We start from the raw sequence: 22,494 nt of genomic DNA, 5'->3' as shown, positions 1-22,494 counted from the left end.
CTTCGCTGCTAGTCAGACAGTGCTCGCTGCACTCGACTCGTATATTAAAGAGACCAGTGGCGTGCACAGAGGGGTCGCGATACTACCCCATCACACACCGATACTCGCGTCCTACCAATGGTAGACGGGCGGCCAGAGCGGCTGGCATTGGTGGGCGGCCGGGGCGCGGCGTCCCGTCCTCTCCGGGCCCTGTATCACGGCACGCCGCTATTGACGCTACCAGATATTGGCGCTCGGTTTCCATGGAAACGCTAACATAATTGTCAATTTTACTTACGTTTCCGTAGATACCGAGCGCGAATATCTGGTGGCGTCAGGTAGCGTCATGCGCTGAAACGGGGTCCTGGTGGCGCCGCGCCCTGGCGGCCGCAGCAGCGGCGGCACGCGCGGCCGGCGGTGGCGCGCCGCACGTGCCGCCGCTGAATCACAGGGAGGGCGCGCGCGCGGTGGCGGCAGCTCGCGCACGCGCGCCCGGGGTCCGCCCAGCGCCGGACACAGGCGGGCTTCGCGGCGGGCGCCGGCGCCGGTCCGCCAGGGCCGCCGTCGGCGCCGGCCGCGGAGCGGGGAGGCTACACACAGACAGACAGACACGGAGATACGGACACGGCCGCGCGGCCTACACTTCTACACTCGATAACAGCTGGCGGAAAACGCGAGCCCACCTGGTAAGCAATGTCAGATGAGACCCAAAATTCACAAAAAAAAAGAACGCATTCGTGCTAACTGCTTCTGTCAATTGAATGCTATTGACTGAAAATGGAAGCTGAACACTGGTTACCCGAGTCGAGTTTCACTATGCGGTGAAAATAATAGACCAGTCGCAAGAGCAAAAGAATATGCCAAACGCATCTTCAGTATCCAGCAAGACGACGAAAGCATTCCTTCCCGTCGCCAAAACGACCACAGGCCACAAAAGAAATATGGCCGCCCTGTCCAGAAAAATGTCATTTATCTCGCAAAACACACCCAATCGCCTGCTCCCTAGCAGGTCGAAGTTCGCACCCCACTCACGATATAGGGCGGGCGCCTTGCCCGGCGTCGCACCTGGCCAGGTCGCCTACTGTTGCACCATGATCTTGAGATACTCGAGGGCGTTGTGGGCGGCGTCCGACTTGGCGCCGGACGGATCGTCTCCGGTGCCGTAACAGACGGCCACCGGTAGGGTGGACAGCTGCACCAGGCAGTGGTGGCGGCCTGTGGACGGATAACACGCAGCGGTGACGGGACAGATACAGATGTGGTGGCGATCACTGGCGAGTGGACAGCCGCACCAGGCAGTGGTGGCGGCCTGCGGACGGAACAGATACACAGTGGTGGCGGCCTGCGGACGGGACAGATACCGGTGGTGACAGATTGCGGACGGGAAGACACTACAGACAGTGGTGGCGGCCTGCGGACGGGACAGATACACGATGGTGACGGCCTGGGAACGGGTTAAACACAGTGGTGATTGGTAGCGGCCTGAAAACATCAGACACTGTGGCGATAACTACTAGGGAGAGTCGAGTAACTACCGCAACGTGGGAATTAGCGTCTGAAGATTCTTGTGTCGTAACGTCGCTGGGCGTATCTAAATGCTGCAGCATCAGGCAGGAGAAGTACAGGCTGATCACGGGAGACCGCAAGTCCCTCATACGCTAGAACTGAGACCGGATATGAGTCCATAATGTAAGGAAAGGGGATGACAAATGACGGCATTCCGAGTTATTTGTAAACGGAGCATTGCCACGGGAAATTTCAAATGCGGCATTGAAATCACCATACTTACCCTGTCATGCAATCACCAGAGAGACTTCGCCGCACGGTAGTTCTCTGCAGGTGCGTGTCTGAAAACAGGACATCTCTTGGAGCAGGACCAGGTCGGGTCAACTTCCGCGGAAAAAGGTTAGGTCAGGTAGCTCTGCGGCCGTGTCAAGTCTGGATTAGGACAACACCGTGACTAGGTCAGGTCAGGACAAAAATTCAGAGGCAGGACTCGGATCGGTTCTATACACCCCTAAGACCAGGTCAGGTCGCGTTATCCCCCTGCCCTCCGTCGCGTTATTCCCCTGATCGGTTCCATACACCCCTACGACCAGGTCAGGTCGGGTCATTCCTCTGCCCTCCGGTGCCCCGCCCGGCCGGCGGCACGGGACGCTCACCCTCTGTAGTCTGTTCGTCGATGTCGACCCAGGTGACCTCGAAGTTCTGCTCGTGCGCCAGCTCCTCCAGGTGCTGGCTGCAGTTGAACACCGAGTCCAGAGAAAGGTTCTGAAACACGGGCGGGACGCTGGTCAGAGCGGAACTCCTGCGGGCTCAGCGTGTCAGAGTGAGCTGCTTTACTGGGGTGCTGTGGCAATGGTTGATAGGTCATGACAAATCATAAGAGACAAAATTCATATAAGATTCCGTTTCTGGGCTGCGAAGAGAAGAAGTCTTACGTAAGAATGTTCTAATCGGCGGCAAGTCGTCCTACTACTACAGCAAAAAGCTGATTGGTTGGGTAATCACTCGTTCCTTCAATCTACGCTTAAAACTTCCCCTTCCCCGGTAATAAACTGTCCCTCCCTCCCGCTTCCTCGCTTCCACCAGTACCTGTAGCTGTGTGACCAGAGGCGCGGTGGACGTCTTCAGGCTGCGGTGGAACTGGCTGACGCGTGCCCCGCCCTGCTGCGCCAGCTTTGGCTGCCAGCCGTCCCTCAGACTCGCGCAGCTCGACATCTTCAGCGCCAGCTGGACAAGCAACACGAAAATTGTGACGCCATAGGAAAAGGAGAGCATAACACCAATGACGAAATGGCTATGAATGACTACCGACAAAAAATTAATAGAGAGATGCTACAGCCTAGGTGGGAGGTCAGCAAGACACATTTTCATACACCGGGGTATCGACGGAACAAATTACACGGCTTCATTTACCGAAAAAATTAACACCACAGTCCCAGCTGATCCACAGTCCCGGAGAGGGAATCAAGAATGGTGGGTGGGTCAACCACCTTGCCCCAGTCCCTGAGTAAGCTCCAGTCCCGCTTCCCGGACCACCGGACGCCCACCTCGTCCTCGTCATCGAGCAAGCTGGCGCCGTCGGCCGGTGACGAGTCGCGCAGCTTGGACAGCATCAGAGACGACGCCTGGCGCTTGGCGCACTTCTTCGACTTGCCCACGCCTGAGGGATGGATCACGGAGCGTTACCGACACAGAGCGGTGACGGGCTGACAGAGCGAGATGGCGGACCGAACTAATACGGTCTCAAGCCAGCTCATTACTATGAGTGCCCGTCTCTAATTTGCCAGCAAGGTAATGCTTCAGCGAAGATTACGTTATTTTATCGGAAGAAAATTGAGTAAAAATCAAACAGCTGAAAAATGTAATATTCCCGAAAATAGACGTTTACGACAAATTCCGAACCGTTGACGATGCTCAGTCCAGCTTTCATGACCCTTCCGTCCCGCCGCGGTAGTGTCTGTGAACCACCCGTCCCTGCACAGTACGTCCCCGCCTTTCCGTACCGATCTCCCTGGCCTTGGTGCCGATGCAGCAGGCGATGGTGAACGTCCTCTCGTGCGGCTGGCCCTCCTCGTGCACCAGCTCGTAGGTGGGCGGCGGCCAGCGGCGCGACATGCACAGCTCCTGCAGCCGGCCCACCGGGTTTCCGGCCGCGTCGTCCTCACAGGGCAGCAGCGGCAGCTCGGCCAGCGCCGCCGGCCGCGCTGACGGCACCAGCGGCGTGGCCGCCTGCTGACCCAGCAGCTGGTCCAGCACGGCGCGCGCCGCCATGTGCTTGGCCTTCTTTTTGCTCTGGCCCTGGCCGCTGGCCACGAACTCTCCGACCGTGGCGCGGTAAAGGAACGTCGGCTCGTGGACGGCGCCCTCTACCTGTGAGCGGGAGGGGCAGGGGAGGATGGAGTCTCAAACCATGGGACTATCTTGAGGGGGGGGGGGAGGGCAGGTAAAGTGCAATATCAGAACACTGTCACAGGACAGGGACATCTACCTCATACCTGTGGGGATGTGCGGATGGTTTGTCAGTGTCACCTGTAAAGACATTGGAGAGCAGCCTCTGCAGGCAGGGGAGAGAGAAGGAGAGTTGGATATCACACCACCAACTGAATCACATCACAAAAGATGGTGCCTTGCATCAGTGGGGGCCAGACAGCAGCGGATGGAATGTCAGGCCACACAGGATGCCATGCAAGCCTCAGGACTGCCCTCTTCCTTCAGGAAGGGAATAGAAGGGCGCAATATGTCCCACTGACCATGAATATTTGGCCAGTGCCACACAGCAATGTCTTCAACACTTGTAGGGGGGGGGGGGGACTTTCAGATCACATGCACACATTTCTACACCCTTTGCCTACTGGAGTGAGGTTCAGCAAGTGGAAAAACATCTTGTATGTGAGTGAGTCAGTCCAACATTGTCCTTAGCAGTTAGCATATTCAAAGACTGGTGTACATCCTGCCTCCTGGTCAGAAGGTCCAACACTTTAGAGGGATGGTGAGTGGTGACTCCCATGACACAATCTATGTGAGGAGGAAGTATAAAACAGCATTAAGCTCAGCCAGTAAACAAAGTTCAGCTCACCTGAAGAAGGTCATATTTGGGTGTGATGCACTGTTTGGCAGCCAGTTCCTGGAGCAGGGACACTGGTGTCTTGGTGGGAATACTTGGAGTCACCAGGTTCAGCGGCTGAAACAAATTCGATGGATAAAAACAAAATCTGATCACCGAATGAGCTGTTTAAAGTTATATATCAACCATCAATATGAAGATCATGAGGCAAACAGCTAGATACCTACCTACTAAAGAAAAATACCTACCTCATCCCCTAACCCCCGTCCCCAACTCATAAATTATCCGACTATCATTACTCATTAACCCTTTGCAGTGAATAAACATTAAAAAGCATTGGAGAAAGAGACTTTTCATTATATTCTTTGTCTATGGGCTGAAAATTGGTCTTTTTACGGTATATGTCAAGTTTAGGTCCTAACTACAATTGCGGCGCTGTTGATACGAATATATAACAGCAAAAATTTTAGGTTTTAGGTTAGGTTGGGTTGTAGGTTTGTAGGTTTTAGGTTGTAGGTAGGTAGGTTTGTAGGTTTTAGGTTGTTAGGTTGTAGGTTTGTAGGTTTTAGGTTGGTAGGTTTTAGGTAAGTAGGTAAGGTTAGGTCAGGTTTGATTATGTTTTTTCCTTTATTTGAGAGACATTTAAGTATCATTTTTGGATTCAGGATGTCAAATAATGTAAGAATATGAAAAAATTATCCATGAAATCTGCTTAGGACTTAAACTTGACATTTACCCTTTTTACCTTAGCCTCAACTTCAGCATCTGGAGATGAGATGCCATTCAGAATGGGTTCCATAACAAGCTTGCTCTCTTCTTTAATTTATCAGCACAAATATTCGCACACAAAAATGGTACACTTAAATTATCGTAGGTACTGTGATATAGGCTTACAAATTTATTCCAAAAATGCGCCCTCTTTCACTTTTCTTGATTTCTTTACTTCAACTTGATTCCTTTCCCACGTTCACGAGGGGAAGGAATTGAAAGACGAAAACTGTCAAACCCTATTCAAGCGAGTAGGATATGCATATGTTAGCAGAATGAGCAGAACTTCAGTCAAAAAGAACGTCATTTTGCGTTTCATTTTATTTTCGTTTTTCAAATTTGTTATCCAAATTGGTGAATTAAATGCTAATTATTATCGAATATAAACTTAAAATTAGAAATACATAAAATAATGCTTTAAATTCGTGTCACGCTTTGGAATATTTGGAAAATTAAAAACTATAAAACGTCATCAAACATCATATCTGCTCTTCTCTCCTAGTCTCCGAACACTTGTTTTTTATCAAGCATGACTCGAGCCTTGACTCGATTCATGGGACGCCGGTGAAAACAGGGCGCCGGAGGGCATATTAGTCACGTGACATTTGGAACTTCTCCCGCTCCATGGGCCTTCTATATGCCAAACGTCACGTGTAAATTTCACGAACCTTGATCAAATCGCCCCAGGCGCCCTGTTTTCACCGTCGTCCGATTCATGAATATTATTTCTTGAATTATTCTCCAAGCGCAAGATTCAAGCGGTTCAAGGGGCATTTTAGGGATTCAAGTTACTCAAGTAAATGCACGAAGTAAATGTGGACTTCCCAAGGTAAAGGAAACAACATGGAGATTGAGATTTTCTTGAATCTTTGGCAGTAGGCGCAAGGCAAAGTGCAAACGCCTCAGTTGGCTGGGATAGGTTAAATCAAAATAATAAATTTGATTGGATTAGATACAATCATGGGGTGGTGTTTACCGTCGATAGCAGCATGCTGCTATTCTACGTGTCAAATTGGGTTTCCATGGGGACATCAACAAGCCCATTGCTCCAACACTACCACGAGTGTGACAGCTCGTGAAATGGAATAGCGTCGTGCTGCTATCATTGGTGAAACACCACCCAGGTTTGGCTTGAAATGAATTGTTACTTTTGTGTCTGGTCACATGCAATACTGAATGGATTACATTGCTGAGGCCACATGAAGGACAAGAATAGGAGATGAATGAAATATGGTGCAGATTGGAATAATGCATGGGAGATGTTTAACATTGATATTTCCAGTGTTTGAGAGTGGTTAGCTGGAAATGTTAGATAAGTGCATGATAGTATGCTTTGGTAATTTCGTTTCACTCAGTTTTCTGACGCTCATTCCAAAAGCTAATAGTGTGCCAATGCTTTACAACATGCATGCACTAATTTGACGTGATTTTATAGAGGATTTCTTCCCCCTTTTAATGGTGTTTGCACCTAATCTAATAAGACCCATCACAAACAAGGCATAAATGAATTGGTGCCTTCCATTTTTCTGTCACGCCATTACTCAACAGCTGGTTCCATGAAAATATGAACATTTACTTTAGTTGCCCTGAGTTCAGTGGTGTTGTGCTAGTGTATTTATGATTTATTGTAAAAATGGTACCATAATTGATAGTCATGTGTCACTTTTCCAGCCCATAATTGAGTGTTCTTTCATTTGATGTTTTTATTTTGTGAATTCCTGAATTTCTAAGGATGAGATAAGGGCTGACTAACTATGATTCCAGCCTCCAGGTAGTTTGGCTGAGACACTAACTAGCTTTATTATAGCCCAAAGCTTGTGCCATTGCATACTATGTTGCACAGATAACAGTAGTACTACTGTTATCTGTAACAGTAGTACTACTGTTGTCTGTGTATGTTGATATAATTGGGTAAAACTTTGAAAAAATACAGTCACAGATTGGCTTGTGACTCTCAGGGTGTTTTTCATGAGTAGGTACCTAGTATGGGTTTTATTGCACCAATTGAGCTAGACATTTACAATAATCACTTAGGGGTTTACCTGCTAGAACTGATGTGAAAGTAAGTGAAATATTGTTGCATTTTGAATGCTTTCTTGTTTCAGGTTGTGGTCCTTCTTTTTTCAGAAACTAGCTGTGAAGATGGTTTTACATTCATAGAAAACTTTCAATCAGGCTTGGCAGGAATTATGTTCAGGTGAACTATATAAGCTTGAAGATGGGAACCAGTGGCCTTGCTGACAGCAACATATGCAGGCTGTGTGGAGCAGAATCTGAAAACACAATTTCCATATTTGATGCAGAAGATGAGGAGCCATTCTGCATTAAAATCAACAAATATCTTCCATTTCAGGTTGGTACTGAGATAAGATGAACAGTTGAGATGAGCAGTATTTAAGATTATCAGATTGCTATTCACATAATTGTCAGTCATTACCTTTTAAAAATATTCCAAGTCATGTTAACTCTTTAACTTGATATTCTGTTGTCTCTCAAACTGCACAGATAAACTCTGCTTTCATGGACTCATTGCCTCTCTCCCATGAAGTACTGTTGACAGTTGTTGTGCTGTAGGATTATTACTTTATTCAGATAATGACAAAATGATTTATCAACCTTCTAAACATGGGCCCTGTTCAAGTGTCTGCGGCCGCCGCGGCTCCCGCGGCCAAAAAGGCGGAGCTTAGCTGGCGGCCAATCAGGCGAGAGCAGCATTCTGGGTAATGCGTAGCTCTTCCTGCGGCTCCCGCGGCCGCTCGGGAGCGACCGCAGGGAAGCTTCGACATAAACTGCGCGCGTGAGACAAAACATTGCGGATTTCCCTCTTTGTTTCGGTTGATTTTATTATGTTGTTAACCCGCGCGGGGCTGGGGTCTCCAGCCGAACGCGCGGGGCTGGGGGGGGGGGGGGGGGGGGTAAATTTTACCCCCCTGTTATCTTCCGAACTAATGGTCCGATTTGGAAAAATCAAACGCCAATCGAAAGATCTCATCACGAACAGCTAAAAACATGTACTTAATTTAAAGTTTGAGGTCAAGGTCAAGGTCAGGTCAAGGGTACAAATTGCAAGTTTCTACAGTATCGACCTTGCACCGTAGTTGCCGAAGAATGGAGTCATCGACTGAGACTGATTGCCCAAAACGTGTTCTTAGGCTACCAAGACAATATTCGTTGCATACAATATCATTCAGAGGTCAAGGTCAAGGTCAGGTCAGGTCAGGTCACCAAAAAACAAAATATAGAAAAGGGCATGTGCGACACATGTTTTATGGGTCATTTTACTCATAGAATTCAATAGGCACACTCAATAAGTGATATGGACCACCTCTGGATGAATTTCAGGTCGAGGTCAGGTCAAGGTCAGGTCAAGTGAGGTCAAATTTTGAAGTTGGTTGTTAAGGCCTAAAAAGGTGTCTATCTGATGCAGTTTTTCACGGCGAATCGAATGGTGCTATTTTTGTTTCCGTACGAGGTCTAGAACTTCCAAAAAAAAATCATTTTTCAAAATTTTTGTGTGTCGTGACGTCATAAAATCTTGAATAACTCCCACATTTTTGAACCGATTCTTCTAAGAATTGGTATGTAGGTGCACATAGACCACTTCTCTGACGTATGTTCCGGTTTTTTCTATACACTCAAAATTTTGGATTTTATAATTATTTTCCCAAAAAAGTCAGTTTTTTGAAAAAATTTGGGCCAAAATCCAAAATTTTCAAAAAACCGAGATAGCCATTTGATAGACAAAGTAGAATTACGTATAACCTTTTTTGTAACGTCTTGATTCCTTTAAAAATGAAGATGTTAGCGGCGTTTGAAATTTTGCCGTTTTTGAGGCGAAAATGGCGAACATGACGTCACTAAAACGTCAATTTCTCAAAAAATTTTCCGACGGATTTCGCTCAAATTTTCAGGGAACGTGTCAAATTGATGTAAGAAAAGGAACTAAAAGTTAGGCGGCGCTGCGCGCCGCCGTTTTTGCGATATTGCAAAAATTCGCGAGGGGGGGGGGGGTAAAATTTACCCCCCCAGCCCCGCGCGGGTTAAGGAATACTTGCTTCAAAAAGGTACTAATTGAAGTAACAAAGCCATTATAAAGCCATTACACACAAAATTTTGATCAGCATCTCCTTTCAAAACAACCGTGCCACTCTCGTCGCCGGCCGCAGCGGCCGCAGCCGCGAGGGTGTTCAACCTAACCGATATTAGGCTCTGCCTCCCGGCCGCGGGAGCCGCGGCGGCCGCAGAGCACTTGAACAGGGCTATGATGGAGGCTTGCAGTTGATAAATCTGTTTTCTCCATGTACCCAAATGAGAAGCAGAATGCAAATCACATCCAGGTGCTTATATCCCATCTCATACTAGGCTCTGACCTGGTCTGACCAATCGTCTCCCTGTTTTTCGAAGGTGTTCGATGACGGCCGACACCCGCGGCGCATCTGCAGCCCCTGTCACGGGAGTGTCTCAGCCACCAAGGTGTTCCTGGACCGGGTACTGCAGGGCCAGTACACCATACACACGCTGCTACACCCGGACCGGCCAGGTGCGTTCCCGATCCACCCCCGATTCACCCGACTCTCCCCGGTAATAGCGAGGAGCTAGCCGTAGCTCCGCTGTTGTGGGCCAACTGCTGATATGACTATTGTGGATGGCAGAGGGCGATGGGTTGGATATCCGCATAAACGGTGGCCGGTATGTGCCGGTTACCGCAGTATGTGCCGATATACAACGACTCAGCCAGCCGGACAGGCCCTATGTTTGTTATGGTATAAGTTATTTGTGCGATTGGTAATTGTACGGTTCTGCAAATTAATTGTACGTTCTTCGTTGTCCGTTGATGAATTAATCGTGCTAGATCTGGTGACGAATTAATGGTATGTTCTTAGACTACAACGTCCATATTCTGCTCAGAGAACCATCGACCAACGAGCTCAGCTCTGAACTGTCGCTATGCCTACATCGTGCTGCCGTCCAAAGGAGAAGAAGCGTATCTCGCATTTTCCTGAATTTTATTTTTTTATATCATTAGATGCAGAATTTTAGGCTCTATCTCATACATACCTATAGAAAAAAGATAAAATCTACATTTCCCCAAATTTTGGGTTTATAATTATCCAAAAAGCGTATATGCAAAATGGGAGCAGCAGGAACCAAGGAAGAGAAGCGTATCTCACTAAAATAACGCGCATATGATCAAAATGGACGTTTATCCCAAAGAAGAAAAGCGTATGTGCGTACATACGCTTTTCTTGCTTTGTGTCCCTTTGGGGGAACGTACATGCGCTTTTTAGACGGCATAGTTCCGAACGATAAAACAACGGGAAAAAAGCGTATGTCTGTACTTGCGCTTTTATTGCTTTGTTTTGCCGACAGCTTTGGTATGATGCGCTTTTCATCAACGCGAACTTCCGTTACATCACACAACATAAGTTGACGTGCTTTAAGTTAGCGATTTCTTGCCGTACGTTAATTGTTCAATAAAATTAAGTATTTTATATCTAGTATCTACCCTTAAATAATAATATAAATTGTATAAATTTGGGCTAGTGCGGTAGGCATAGCGTATCGGATTAACATTTTTGTAATTAGATCCAGCCAATAAAACATTTAAATGCCAGCGCGTGCACGCCGGATCTTTAAATCTGGACATTTAAATCTCGCTGCAGTGTCGGCGTCCTAGCGCCGCCGTGTGGGCGTGTCTGCGGCCATGACTGGAAGAAAGCGGTCCCAATTAATACCCAGAGCTCAGTGCAAGAGGCGAAATGGACTGGTGCATGTGCTTGTCACGTGGGACGATCAAAGCAAGGGAGAATCGCATTTCGTACCGATTTCCCAGCTGCGCTGTCCGACAACCCTTGAAGGTGGCGCAAGAGTTACCATGAGGCATTCGAAGCGTACGTGGAGTGGAACAATTTCGGTCAGCGAACGACACAAGGCTGCACTTTCCCTCGTTCAAGGTAAGCACACTTAACTTATGATATATTTAAAAGTAAACATAAGAAGTGTTTAATTGAATATCACACTCGTAGTTTCGGCACAGGACTTGGATAGGAACCTTACTAACTGCGCCTGCCCAAGTATGGCTTGTGCTGTACCTTATTCCTCGCACAGGCTGGGTTATGCTGGACTTGACAGTGCTAAGTAGTTGAATAGCATTGCAGACATGGTACCATGCTCCATGACTCCCAGGTGACTGGTGTAAGCTGCTGGGCCTGCACGCAAGCCGGAATTTTAGGAATCAACCTTTTAATTGTTAGTTGAATCTAAACATTGACATTCCGTAACGATGTTTAACTTTTTTCATCTGAAATTCAGGACTGACGAGAGTTCTTCCAGCATCCGAAACCATTACTGTCTTTGACAACCTTGTACCGCTTTTTCTTAGATGAAGCCGACTACGAGCCTTCCGCTAAGATGCCCAGGACCGCCCCCACGGCAAAGCAGGACCCAGCGCCGCCGGCACTGCCGGCACCGCAGGACCCGGCACCGCCAGCACTGCAGGCATCGCAGGACCCGGCACCGCCCTCACTGCCGGCACCGCAGGACCCGGTCCCGCCCTCACTGCCGGCACCGCAGGACCCGGCCCCGCCGGCACCGCAGGACCCGGTCCCGCCCTCACTGCCGGCACCGCAGGACCCGGCACCACCAGCACGGCAGGACCCGGTCCCGCCCTCACTGCCGGCACCGCAGGACCCGGCCCCACCGGCACCGCAGGACCCGGCACCGCCGGCACGGCAGGACCCGGCCCCGCCGGCACCGCAGGACCCGGCACCGCCCTCACTGCCGGCACCGCAGGACCCGGCACCGCCGGCACCGCAGGACCCGGTCCCGCCCTCACTGCCGGCACCGCAGGACCCGGCACCACCAGCACGGCAGGACCCGGTCCCGCCCTCACTGCCGGCACCGCAGGACCCGGCCCCACCGGCACCGCAGGACCCGGCACCGCCGGCACGGCAGGACCCGGCCCCACCGGCACCGCAGAACCCGGCCCCGCCGGCACCGCAGAACCCGGCCCCGCCGGCACGGCAGGACCCGGCACCGCCTGCACCACGAGACCCGGCACCGCCGGCACGGCAGGACCCGGCCCCGCCGGCACCGCAGGACCCGGCACCGCCCTCACTGCCGGCATCGCAGGACCCGGTCCCGCCCTCACTGCCGGCAACACAGGACCCGGCACCACCAGCACGGCAGGACCCGGTCCCGCCCTCACTGCCGGCACCGCAGGACCCGGCCCCACCAGCACCGCAGGACCCGGCCCCACCGGCACCGCAGGACCCGGCACCGCCGGCACGGCAGGACCCGGCCCCACCGGCACCACAGAACCCGGCCCCGCCGGCACGGCAGGACCCGGCACCGCCTGCACCACGAGACCCGGCACCGCCGGCACGGCAGGACCCGGCACTGCCGGCACCGCAGGACCCGGCACCGCCCTCACCGCCGGCATCGCAGGACCCGGTCCCGCCCTCACTGCCGGCACCGCAGGACCCGGCACCGCCGGCACGGCAGGACCCGGCACCGCCGGCACGGCAGGACCCGGCCCCACCGGCACCGCAGGACCCGGCACCGCCGGCACGGCAGGACCCGGCCCCACCGGCACCGCAGAACCCGGCCCCGCCGGCACGGCAGGACCCGGCACCGCCTGCACCACGAGACCCGGCACCGCCGGCACGGCAGGACCCGGCCCCGCCGGCACCGCAGGACCCGGCACCGCCCTCACCGCCGGCATCGCAGGACCCGGCACCGCCCTCACTGCCGGCACCGCAGGACCCGGTCCCGCCCTCACTGCCGGCACCGCAGGACCCGGCACCACCAGCACGGCAGGACCCGGCACCGCCGGCACGGCAGGACCCGGCCCCACCGGCACCGCAGGACCCGGCACCGCCGGCACGGCAGGACCCGGCCCCACCGGCACCGCAGAACCCGGCCCCGCCGGCACGGCAGGACCCGGCACCGCCTGCACCACGAGACCCGGCACCACCGGCACGGCAGGACCCGGCCCCGCGGCCCGCCGGCACCGCAGGACCCGGCACCGCCCTCACCGCCGGCATCGCAGGACCCGGCACCGCCCTCACTGCCGGCACCGCAGGACCCGGTCCCGCCCTCACTGCCGGCACCGCAGGACCCGGCACCACCAGCACGGCAGGACCCGGTCCCGCCCTCACTGCCGGCACCGCAGGACCCGGCCCCACCGGCACGGCAGGACCCGGCCCCACCGGCACCGCAGAACCCGGCCCCGCCGGCACCGCAGAACCCGGCCCCGCCGGCACCGCAGAACCCGGCCCCGCCGGCACGGCAGGACCCGGCACCGCCTGCACCACGAGACCCGGCACCGCCGGCACGGCAGGACCCGGCCCCGCCGGCACCGCAGGACCCGGCACCGCCCTCACTGCCGGCATCGCAGGACCCGGTCCCGCCCTCACTGCCGGCACCGCAGGACCCGGCACCGCCAGCACGGCAGGACCCGGTCCCGCCCTCACTGCCGGCACCGCAGGACCCGGCCCCACCGGCACGGCAGGACCCGGCCCCACCGGCACCGCAGAACCCGGCCCCGCCGGCACGGCAGGACCCGGCACCGCCTGCACCACGAGACCCGGCACCGCCGGCCCGCAGGACCCGGCACCGCCCTCACTGCCGGCACCGCAGGACCCGGCCCCGCCGGCACCGCAGGACCCGGCACCGCCAGCACTGCAGGACCCGCAGGACCCGGCCCCGCCGGTGCATATTACAGCATATTATTAGTACCATCGGTGTGTTCATGTACATGCTTTAAGGAGAAAGCCGTTTTTGTTTCGTGAAGGTCATTAGCACTAAAAGGGGACATTCATGTTCAGTTACCTCACAAACCCTGTGAAAAAACTGAACGGTTTCCTGAAGGTTCTAGTGCAAGCAGCATTGTTTTAATCCGTGTGAACTGCATGGACCTCTTTTTTTGTATTTTTCTCTTTCGTGTGAAATACATGGACATGTTTTCGAAAGCTGTTGTTTCGGTGGCCTATTAGGCTGACATGACACATATTGACGGAAGTATAAATTTGCAATAAACGATTTTTCAGGACAAGAATAATCCTGGGTAGCGCAAATGTTTCACTTCCGGTCATAGAAAGGCAAAATGAAGAAACGTATCTGATATTCAGAATATCTTTGTGCCACATCAGAAAAGCGTATCTGCGTAGATACGTTTTTTATTCATTGCACTTTCAATGAATTTTACAGAATCGGCGTAGATACGCTTCGTGCATCGAAGACAAGAAACGAAGATGCGCTCATTGTTTGTACATACGGTTGAAGCGTATCTGCATTGGCATCAGCCGGACAAAGGTGAAATAAGCGTATCTACTTTCTTCGACGTTTATATCAAATTAACAATATAATTCTCGTGTATAACGCCACTGATGAGATTGGTCGTGTAACAAGGAATATCATGATATCAGTTTTTTGGTGATTGGCCATTTGGTTTTCAATTAATTGAGCAAAAGACGAAAAGTGCTCTCCTGTAAAACTTGCTAAATGCGAGATACGCTTTTTCAGCTTTGTACGGCAGCGTGCTCCAGTTGTTTAACTCCACACACCCGTTCTGTTCATCTGGACAGCGCCGCCCGACCCGGCCGCCCTGTACGCTGCCGATAACGCTCTCCGCGGCCAGCTGCTCGCCGACGACGTGCTGCAGAAGCGCCGCAGGGGACGGCCGCGGAAGAGCGCCGTCACGTCGGTCAAAGGTGAGCTGGTGTCCGAGATGTTTGTTAATCGGCATCGGGTACCGCGCGTACCAGCTCATGGCTATTTTCTCGACATGGATCCATTGTTCCCGATAATGAACTCTTAACTGAGTTTCTCTGTCAGCTTCTTTTTTTTTTAGTCGATAAAGTCGCCAGGGACGTGTAATTATTTCACATTGTTGTATATTCATGCTTACTCGTCCCCGTATTTTTTTTTTCGTCCGTGTCCCTTGATGTACTAAGCTTCACTTTGTGCATTTGCTAAGTGTGCAGTGCAGTATCGAGCATCAGATCCACTCCACCGACGTCTATCCCCCGCCTTCCTCGTTTCAGCAGCAGACCCAAAGCCAGCGCCGGCTCCGGCACCCGCCGACCCTCCGCCGCTGCTGGACCGGTCCCGCCGCGCGCGCGGCCGGCTGCCGGCGCGCTTCCAGAACTCGGTGAAGGGCAGGGAACTGGAGCGCGTGCTGGGGGGTGCCGACGTAGCTGAGGCGGCCGGAGACGGTGACGGCGAGACAGGAGCGGAGGGAGAACGAGGTGAGCTTTCTAAGGGTGTGTGAGGGCGAAATTTGAGCTGCCTGACCACACCAGACCAGGTGGGGAGTTTGTAGGGATGTCACTGTCAGTTTGCGCTGTTTTCCTATTTGTATTCGCTGGGGAGCGAGTTGTGTGTCTTTTTGAGCGTCAAACAACTTTATTGCGGCTAATGATCGTCGTCTTTGGGTACCATCGAGCTTTATATTCTCGTAGTCTCGATCCCAGCCACCCATTCACCAGTTACAGTGCTGACAGCTGATCCCCGCCCGCAGCGCCGTGCCATGTCCGCGTGGAGGTGCTCTCTGTGCCGGGTGAGGCCGGGTCCGGCCAGGGCGGCTCCACCTCCGACCAGGACCAGCCGGAGACGCTCGAGGAGTTTCAGCCCTCCGGTGAGCCACCGTGGTGACCGGGAAGGCCGGATTCCAGGTCAGGCTGCATCTGTTCGGTTGATTATTTACCATTCAGCAACTGGTCGCGTCGTCCGTAGTTAGTTGTGTTTTTACGCGGTGATGGTTATTGCTTCTCTGTTCGTCGCTTTCTGCAGGGTGTTTTCTCTCATTTTTGCTCCCGTTGTCTCTCATTCAGGTCCACATTTAATCTCTGTATGGTCTCTAACAGATCGCTCTGACCCACCCCTCCCCGGATCTGTCGCAGACGCCGAGGCGGCGACTCCGTCTTCACGCAAACGCCGGCGACAGGCGAGATTCCAGTGTGAAGTCTGTGGCAAACAGTTTCAGATGCAAGGCCGACTCAAGTTCCACAGGTGCGTACCACGCGATCAGCAGTGGCGGGTCAAGCAGGCGTGGGTCTGCAGCTGCGATGGCCTGCTGCTGCGCTGGCCTTCCATTTCCTTGGATCAAGTTTTATCGATATCGTCCTTTCCTTCCCTATCGTAACGATGTCCTGCCTCTGTCTCCTGCCTGAAGGTGATCTCTGATAGTAACTAGATTCTGCGCTGTGCTGTTCTCTTACATGACTACCCTGCTCTGCCCTGAGTTCTCCCTGACCTGTTATCGTTCTGCTCTCTCTCCATGCAGGGCGCTGCACCGCGGCGTCCGTTTCGAGTGTCTGGGCTGTTCGGCGCGGTTCAAACTTGGCGCCGAGCTGGCGTTCCACCAGACGGAGACGGGCCACACTGGACAGGTGAGCCGAGCCGAGCCGAGGGACTGCAGCGCTGCTCAGTCTCTTGATCTCCCTCCGGGCCTCCTCAGTCCCCCTAGAGAGGAGCCATACCGTGTAGGGTAGATTAGAGTGGTCAGTGGGGACATACTACCAGCTCTCAGTTTTTATTTTGTGCCTCAACTTTTCCTCTTTTCCATACTGCGGAGTACGGAACTGTCTTGAGTCGCGCCTCGCGATGTCCTTTCGGCAGTTTTTATGACCCTGTTCCGTTCGGGGCGTCGGTGGCCCGGGTAGGGCGGGCATTCCAACCCAGTCTAATCCAGTCCATAAGGTTTGGCTCGGATGGATGCATTGGGCTGAGGTCCTCATCCCTCCGGCCTCTCTTCTGTCGTAGTAAAAGGAGCGGACTGACCCTCAGCTCCCTTTCCACAGGGTGTGGTGGAGGGTGTACTGACCCCCTCCCTCCCGTTCACAGGGTGTGGTGGAGGGTGTGGACTCGGAGCCGCTCGCGGACCGCTCCCGCGTGCCCTGCACCGAGTGTCCGCGCTCGTTCGCCTCCAAGTGGTCCCTGCAGGTACACCAGCTGCAGCGACACAACGCCGACAAACGCTTCGAGTGTCCCACCTGCCACAAAAAGTTCGGTCAGCTCAGCCAGATGAGGATGCACGAAAAGTCGCACACGGTGGGTGAAGGGGGAACTGATGGGATCAAACGGGAAGTTCAGTGTGCACATGGCGGGCGGCAGCGGTAGGAATGTGGGGAGCGCATATACAGTCTGGTGTCCCGAAGCATCGATCTGCATAATATTGATGACTTATGGCTGCCATTGTCTGTTGACCTTGTAGAGACGGCTGTTTTATTTTATTGTGCACCATGATGTACTTGCGTGAACTTAATGCCTGAGAGAGATCTCCGGCCGGTCGTTCAACCCTCCCGCTAGACTCACTCCCCTCTGACCGCCCTCCCCCTCCCCCCCCCTCCTCCCCCAGACCCGATCGCAGCCGCGGACGTGCACCGAGTGCGGTAAGGAGTGTAACAGCCGCGCCGCGCTGGCCTACCACACGGAGGCGGTACACGGCACGCCCGGACGACTGTTCATGTGCAACCTCTGCGGGAAGGGGTTCCGCAACCAGCACCTGCTCAGCAGACACGGCGTGGTGCACATCACGGAGAGGTGAGAGACACGTGATAGATACTGTCCCATAAACGGGCAGGATGTGTCGTGCTTAGGTACGTCTTCAATGTCAAAATGAATGATCGGGTATGATATAATGCGGCGATAGAATATGCAAAGTTACTCGTTTGTGGGGTATTTTTGAATGCGTTTGCTTGTAATTGTTGTACTTGCTAGGCGTCGTCCATGACCCATAATTATGCAGACCGTGTGGTTGGTTGATGATGTTTTCCGCTTATTTACTCACACGATTCAGCTAAGGCAACGCCAGCCTCTTGTACGGCATAAACAAAGCCGTTTTTGGCTCCCGATCTCCATTTCCCCACCTCACCACTGACGCCCCCCCCCCCCCCCCGTCCGCCATCAGGAACTTCAAGTGCTCCGAGTGTCCGTCGTCGTTCAAGACCAAGGGTCACCTGACGAACCACATGGTGCGCCACACGGGCGAGAAGAAGCACGCCTGTCCTCTCTGCCCGCAGCGGTTCGGCCACAAATCGTTGCTGACGTTCCACATCCGATGGCACAAAGGTGGGGGACGGGTCGGTGGTAACGGGTCGGTGGTATCTGACTAGAGGGGCGCTGGTTGACGGTGTTCCGTCCTGTTCGCTTGGCTCGTGGGCACAAATTTTATCGCCGTATTTTGCCTGATACCGGTAAAAATGTGCTTATTGGTGCTGTTGTTCATGGCGAGGGATACACAGTTGATTTTCATTGCTAATGAGGATCAGGGGCTGTTTCTTTCCTTTCCGTTGTAGGTGCCTGGGCCTTGGTGGGTGTTACTTTGGCACCGCGATGTCTTTTCCGGACCATGACTCTGATCATGTCTTACGTATGGCTGCCCCCAGGTGAGAAGCCGCACGAGTGTTCGGTCTGTAAGAAGCGTTTCTCCCAGCGCAGTAATATGGTGGAGCACGAGCGGATCCACACGGGAGAGAAGCCGTTCCCGTGCACCGTCTGCTCCAGGGCCTTCGCCACCAACTGCCAGGTACGTGCGGGTCGGGACGCCCGTACCAGAAAGGCTTATCACGTTTTTTGCAATGTTATCGTATCCTTGATATTTAATAACCCATTTACATTCATTTATTAATTCATTCATTCATTTGTAATTTATTCGTCCAATCATTAGGCATTAATTCATTCGTCATTTAATTGTTTCATCCATTCATTCATTTCTTCATTCGTTCATTCATTCATTCATTCCTTCATTCATTCCTTCCTTCATTCATTCATTCATTCATTCATTTATTTATTCATTCATTAACATTTTAGCGCCACAGTCTAGCCATGAACGGGGCCATGATAAGACCGGTGATTATTTCATTACCCGTCACTCCCCGACCTACCATAACCCGTCACCGTTCCCCTCGCACAGCTGAGCGCCCACATGCGCTCGCACGGCGCCGGCCGCCCCCTGCTCTGCCGGCCCTGCGGTAAGACGTTCACCAGCCGGGACCGGTGGCGAGCGCACTGCCGGCTCCACGGCACCCAGCGGCCGCTGGCCTGTCCTACCTGCGGCAAACAGATGGACGACAAGTGGACTCTGATGAGACATATGCGCACGCACACAGGGAAAGGTGCGTACTTTCACGTCTCGATTCGCATCTGAACAAATACTGAAGGAGATGAATCAGATATATTTTCACATCCGCATCGTTTTGCGATTTTTAGGAATATTTAGCATTTGGTTTCTATTTTATCCCTCGGTGATGCTCTGCCAACTCTAACGTACTCCGACGTGTCCCCCAGCGTCCCCTGCCGACGCCGGGGCCAGCCTGGTGTGCGGCGTGTGCTCGTGGTCCTGTGAGGACGCCTCGGCGCTGCAGCGTCACCAGGAGGAAGAGCACACCGGCGGCGGCGACGGGCCAGAGCTGCTGACCACCGGACTCGCACAGGTGGGTTAGTCACGTACAAGATAATCAGCGATGACTCTTTGCATGAGTAATGTGTTTCGGGCCCATTTGTGCAATGATTTGCTAGTACGGCCTTGGTCAGGTCCGCTGGTGTCATCTCGGTTCGTCGGATTACCTAGTCCTAATACTTGGTCCAGTAGTGTCTGTTTGTTGAAGCCTGCTACGTGAACGCATTCCTTATGCATAGTGCTAGGCACACCAGCTGCTTATCTGTGCTTTGAGCATAATCATGATGTCTGGCTCGTTGTCTCAGTGCCTTTCCCCCAGGGGTCCGCTCTACACAGCTGTATCCGACCCCTTGTCACGTATGTCCCCCAGGACACCGGTCCGCTGTTACAGCTGGACGGCAAGCCGGCCGATTCTCAGGTGATCTACGTCACCTGTCAGAACCCCGCCGATCCGTCCACCGTACAGCTCATCGACGGCATCGCCACCGTGGTGAGTGAACTGACCGGGGGACGTCGTAGGGATTGGTACCGCGGGTGGGCGTTGGGCTGATCGGACCTAGCATAACATGGTGCTCAGAGTGGTTTTATCTTAGAGGGAGACTGTAACAGGTCCCGTCCAGCAGACTGTAACAGGTGACTGTGAAGCTAACTGTGACTGCATCTGTCGGTGGTGACCTCTAATGTTCCAGAACTGTGACTTTAGTTGTAATTGTCAGCAACTGAGATTTTTATGATTGGTTGTGTCTCGACAAGACGGTTCCCGTCCAGTACAGCTCTCGGCGGAGAGTGAGTTGCTCTCTGCTTCTGTGTCTGTCTGACGGACTATGACTGTCTTTCTACAGGGCGGCGCCCGTCCGGTACAACTCTCAGCAGACAGCGAGGTGCTACTGGAGGACGCAGCGGACGGTGTGGTCCAACTGGCGGCCAACAAGGGTCTGGTCACCGGCGAGGGAACGCGAACCCTGGAGCTGACAACGGAGGACGGGCGGAGAATTCAGGTGAGACAGTGACACTGACACTGACTGACACCGACTGACACTGACACTCTGACACTCTTGAGACTGGAGCTGACGACTAGAGACGGACATACAGGTGGAGAAGGATACGGATACTGACATTACCAACTGACACTGGCAATGGCACTGGTACCGACGCTGCCATGACTGCCACGTCACAGAAGACGGATGACTTATATTTACGGATTGGGAGAGACACGGGCACTGATGACATGTTAGAACGTCCACATCAGAAAACTTATCGATATTTGATTCGCAGATTAACGGCCCCGATCAGTGACCTGGCATGACCTAAGGTGACCTTAGCTGACCCGATGTTCCGTTCTCGTTGCGCAGATCACTCTACAGGACGTGAAGGGTGACCTGGAGCCGGCCGAGCTGGCCGTCAAGGGTGATCTGGAGCCAGCCGACCTGGCCGCCGCCGTGGCACCTTCAGAGGTCGGCGGTGACGGCCAGGGGGTCGAGTCGCTCCACGTCACTGCCGAGGATACACAGGAGGTGGGTACAGGAGGGATAACGGAACATCACAGGGGGGGGGGGGGGGGTCGGACCCCGTGCTCTAGAATCTAACCATGACAAAACGTTGGTCAGAATATCTCACGAACGGCCATGGTCACCGTTCACCGCCCCGAATCTGTTGATATGTGGCGTGCGAACGATTTTCTTTATAACGCAATGGCCTGTTTTATACCGGGCGATATAATGTGAACGGTAGGAATGAAATAGCTCATGTGTCACACCGTCAAGGCCTGGCTACACTATGCGTTTTCTGCGTACGTTTTTTGCGGATTTGCGGGTTTTGCGTAATATCGTTCTAGAATAAAAAACGTTATTACGTTTTGTGATGTTTTTTTATTGTAAATTTTCATTAACATAAGAGTTATATCAGATGGCCTTCTACGCTCGCTTTCTGTTCATTGTGTTCGATATATAAGCGACCCTCGTCAGTTTTGTCGGTATTTGTCTCTTCCTGCCCGTTCTAAATGTGATCGCAGGCTAGTCTAGCGGTGTTGCTTGCCCTCTCGTGTGGCAGCTGGGATGTTACCCCTCCCCGTCCGTCAGGTGGATGGGTCTGCGCTGACCGGCGAGTCGGTAGATGTACTGGTTACGGCGTCTGACGGCCGTCAGTTCCGGCTGGTGACGCCGGCCGGGTCGGACCCCGTCCAGCTGGCCACAGAGTACATCGCCGGACTCGAGTCGGCGCTCGACTGAGGTGGACTCCGGACTCGAGTCGGCGCTCGACTGAGGTGGACTCCGGACTCGAGTCGGCGCTCGACTGAGGTGGACTCCGGACTCGAGTCGGCGCTCGACTGAGCCGGTCGCCGGACAGTTACATTAGGGGAAAGGGAAGCGACGGATGAACACTTACCGGAGAGGCGTCAGAGAAGCGGTGACGTGATCTGTTTTCGAATGGTGGCTGACGACGTTTATATATCGAATGATCTCGAATTAATTGGACTTCTTGAGCCGTGTGTGGTTTGATGCTTACGCAGCGGTCGTAGTCTATCGCTCGTAATAACTGCGATTTGTGCTTTCATTGTGTTTTTGTCGTTATTGCTGGTGCTGTCCGTATATGCGAGGATATTGATTAATATATATTTTGTTTTGCATTTGTGATTTTCTTGTGCTTCTCAAACGGAACTGGGCCATTTAGTGGAGCGCACATTGGTTGTTTTGTGATCCTGTCAGGAGGCTGTCGTTTTGGAATGTGAATCGCTTTGCCAGCCGACACTATGACAAAATGTGTCGCCTTGTAG

At 53.2% G+C, this 22,494-nt stretch overlaps 2 protein-coding genes across 5 annotated transcripts; one reads left to right on the top strand and one right to left on the bottom strand.

Moving 5' to 3' along the window:
* Positions 1–23: 23 nt before the first annotated feature.
* On the bottom strand, positions 24–5,512 carry LOC122382039 (interferon-inducible double-stranded RNA-dependent protein kinase activator A homolog). Its single transcript, XM_043366916.1, has 7 exons — positions 5,295–5,512; positions 4,562–4,666; positions 3,489–3,855; positions 3,033–3,145; positions 2,575–2,712; positions 2,142–2,250; positions 24–1,194 (listed from the first exon to the last, which is right to left on the bottom strand). The coding sequence occupies exons 1-7, from the start codon at positions 5,346–5,348 to the stop codon at positions 1,058–1,060; spliced, it is 1,023 nt and encodes a 340-aa protein (XP_043222851.1). The 5' UTR covers positions 5,349–5,512; the 3' UTR covers positions 24–1,057.
* Positions 5,513–5,979: 467 nt separating this feature from the next.
* Positions 5,980–22,347, top strand: LOC122382038 (zinc finger protein 813-like). 4 transcript variants are annotated; one of them, XM_043366914.1, is made up of 18 exons: positions 5,980–6,146; positions 7,445–7,670; positions 9,722–9,857; positions 14,905–15,030; positions 15,367–15,567; positions 15,840–15,956; positions 16,222–16,330; positions 16,605–16,710; positions 17,165–17,371; positions 17,679–17,863; positions 18,231–18,391; positions 18,709–18,848; positions 19,236–19,437; positions 19,610–19,755; positions 20,092–20,211; positions 20,564–20,719; positions 21,074–21,235; positions 21,800–22,347. In XM_043366914.1, exons 2-18 carry the CDS (start codon positions 7,536–7,538, stop codon positions 21,947–21,949), a joined length of 2,559 nt encoding a protein of 852 aa, XP_043222849.1. In that variant the 5' UTR covers positions 5,980–6,146; positions 7,445–7,535; the 3' UTR covers positions 21,950–22,347. The 4 variants fall into 4 exon arrangements, with proteins under 4 accessions (XP_043222849.1, XP_043222847.1, XP_043222848.1 ...); XM_043366912.1 differs by having other exon boundaries at positions 6,005–6,146; positions 15,364–15,567; XM_043366913.1 differs by having other exon boundaries at positions 6,028–6,146; positions 7,423–7,670; positions 15,364–15,567.
* Positions 22,348–22,494: the final 147 nt, after the last annotated feature.

The sequence above is a fragment of the Amphibalanus amphitrite genome, unplaced genomic scaffold (genome assembly GCF_019059575.1).
Source record: "Amphibalanus amphitrite isolate SeventyFive unplaced genomic scaffold, NRLGWU_Aamphi_draft 000132F_arrow, whole genome shotgun sequence".
Taxonomy (NCBI): domain Eukaryota; kingdom Metazoa; phylum Arthropoda; class Thecostraca; order Balanomorpha; family Balanidae; genus Amphibalanus; species Amphibalanus amphitrite.
Note: the sequence above shows the minus strand (reverse complement) of the source record. Positions and strands in the feature narration are given on the sequence as shown.

Bases quoted from the DNA above. Each gene is read 5' to 3' on its own strand.
- LOC122382039 (XM_043366916.1), bottom strand. From the start codon at position 5,348: ATGGAACCCATTCTGAATGGCATCTCATCTCCAGATGCTGAAGTTGAG. The intron at 4,667-5,294 runs GTAAAAAGGGTA...AATTTGTTTCAG, and splicing joins ATGCTGAAGTTGAGGCTAAG to CCGCTGAACCTGGTGACTCC. The intron at 3,856-4,561 runs GTGAGCTGAACT...TCCCGCTCACAG, and splicing joins CCAAATATGACCTTCTTCAG to GTAGAGGGCGCCGTCCACGA.
- LOC122382038 (XM_043366912.1), top strand. From the start codon at position 7,536: ATGGGAACCAGTGGCCTTGCTGACAGCAACATATGCAGGCTGTGTGGA. The intron at 15,031-15,363 runs GTGAGCTGGTGT...TCCTCGTTTCAG, and splicing joins CGCCGTCACGTCGGTCAAAG to CAGCAGACCCAAAGCCAGCG. The intron at 21,236-21,799 runs GTGGGTACAGGA...CCCGTCCGTCAG, and splicing joins CTGCCGAGGATACACAGGAG to GTGGATGGGTCTGCGCTGAC.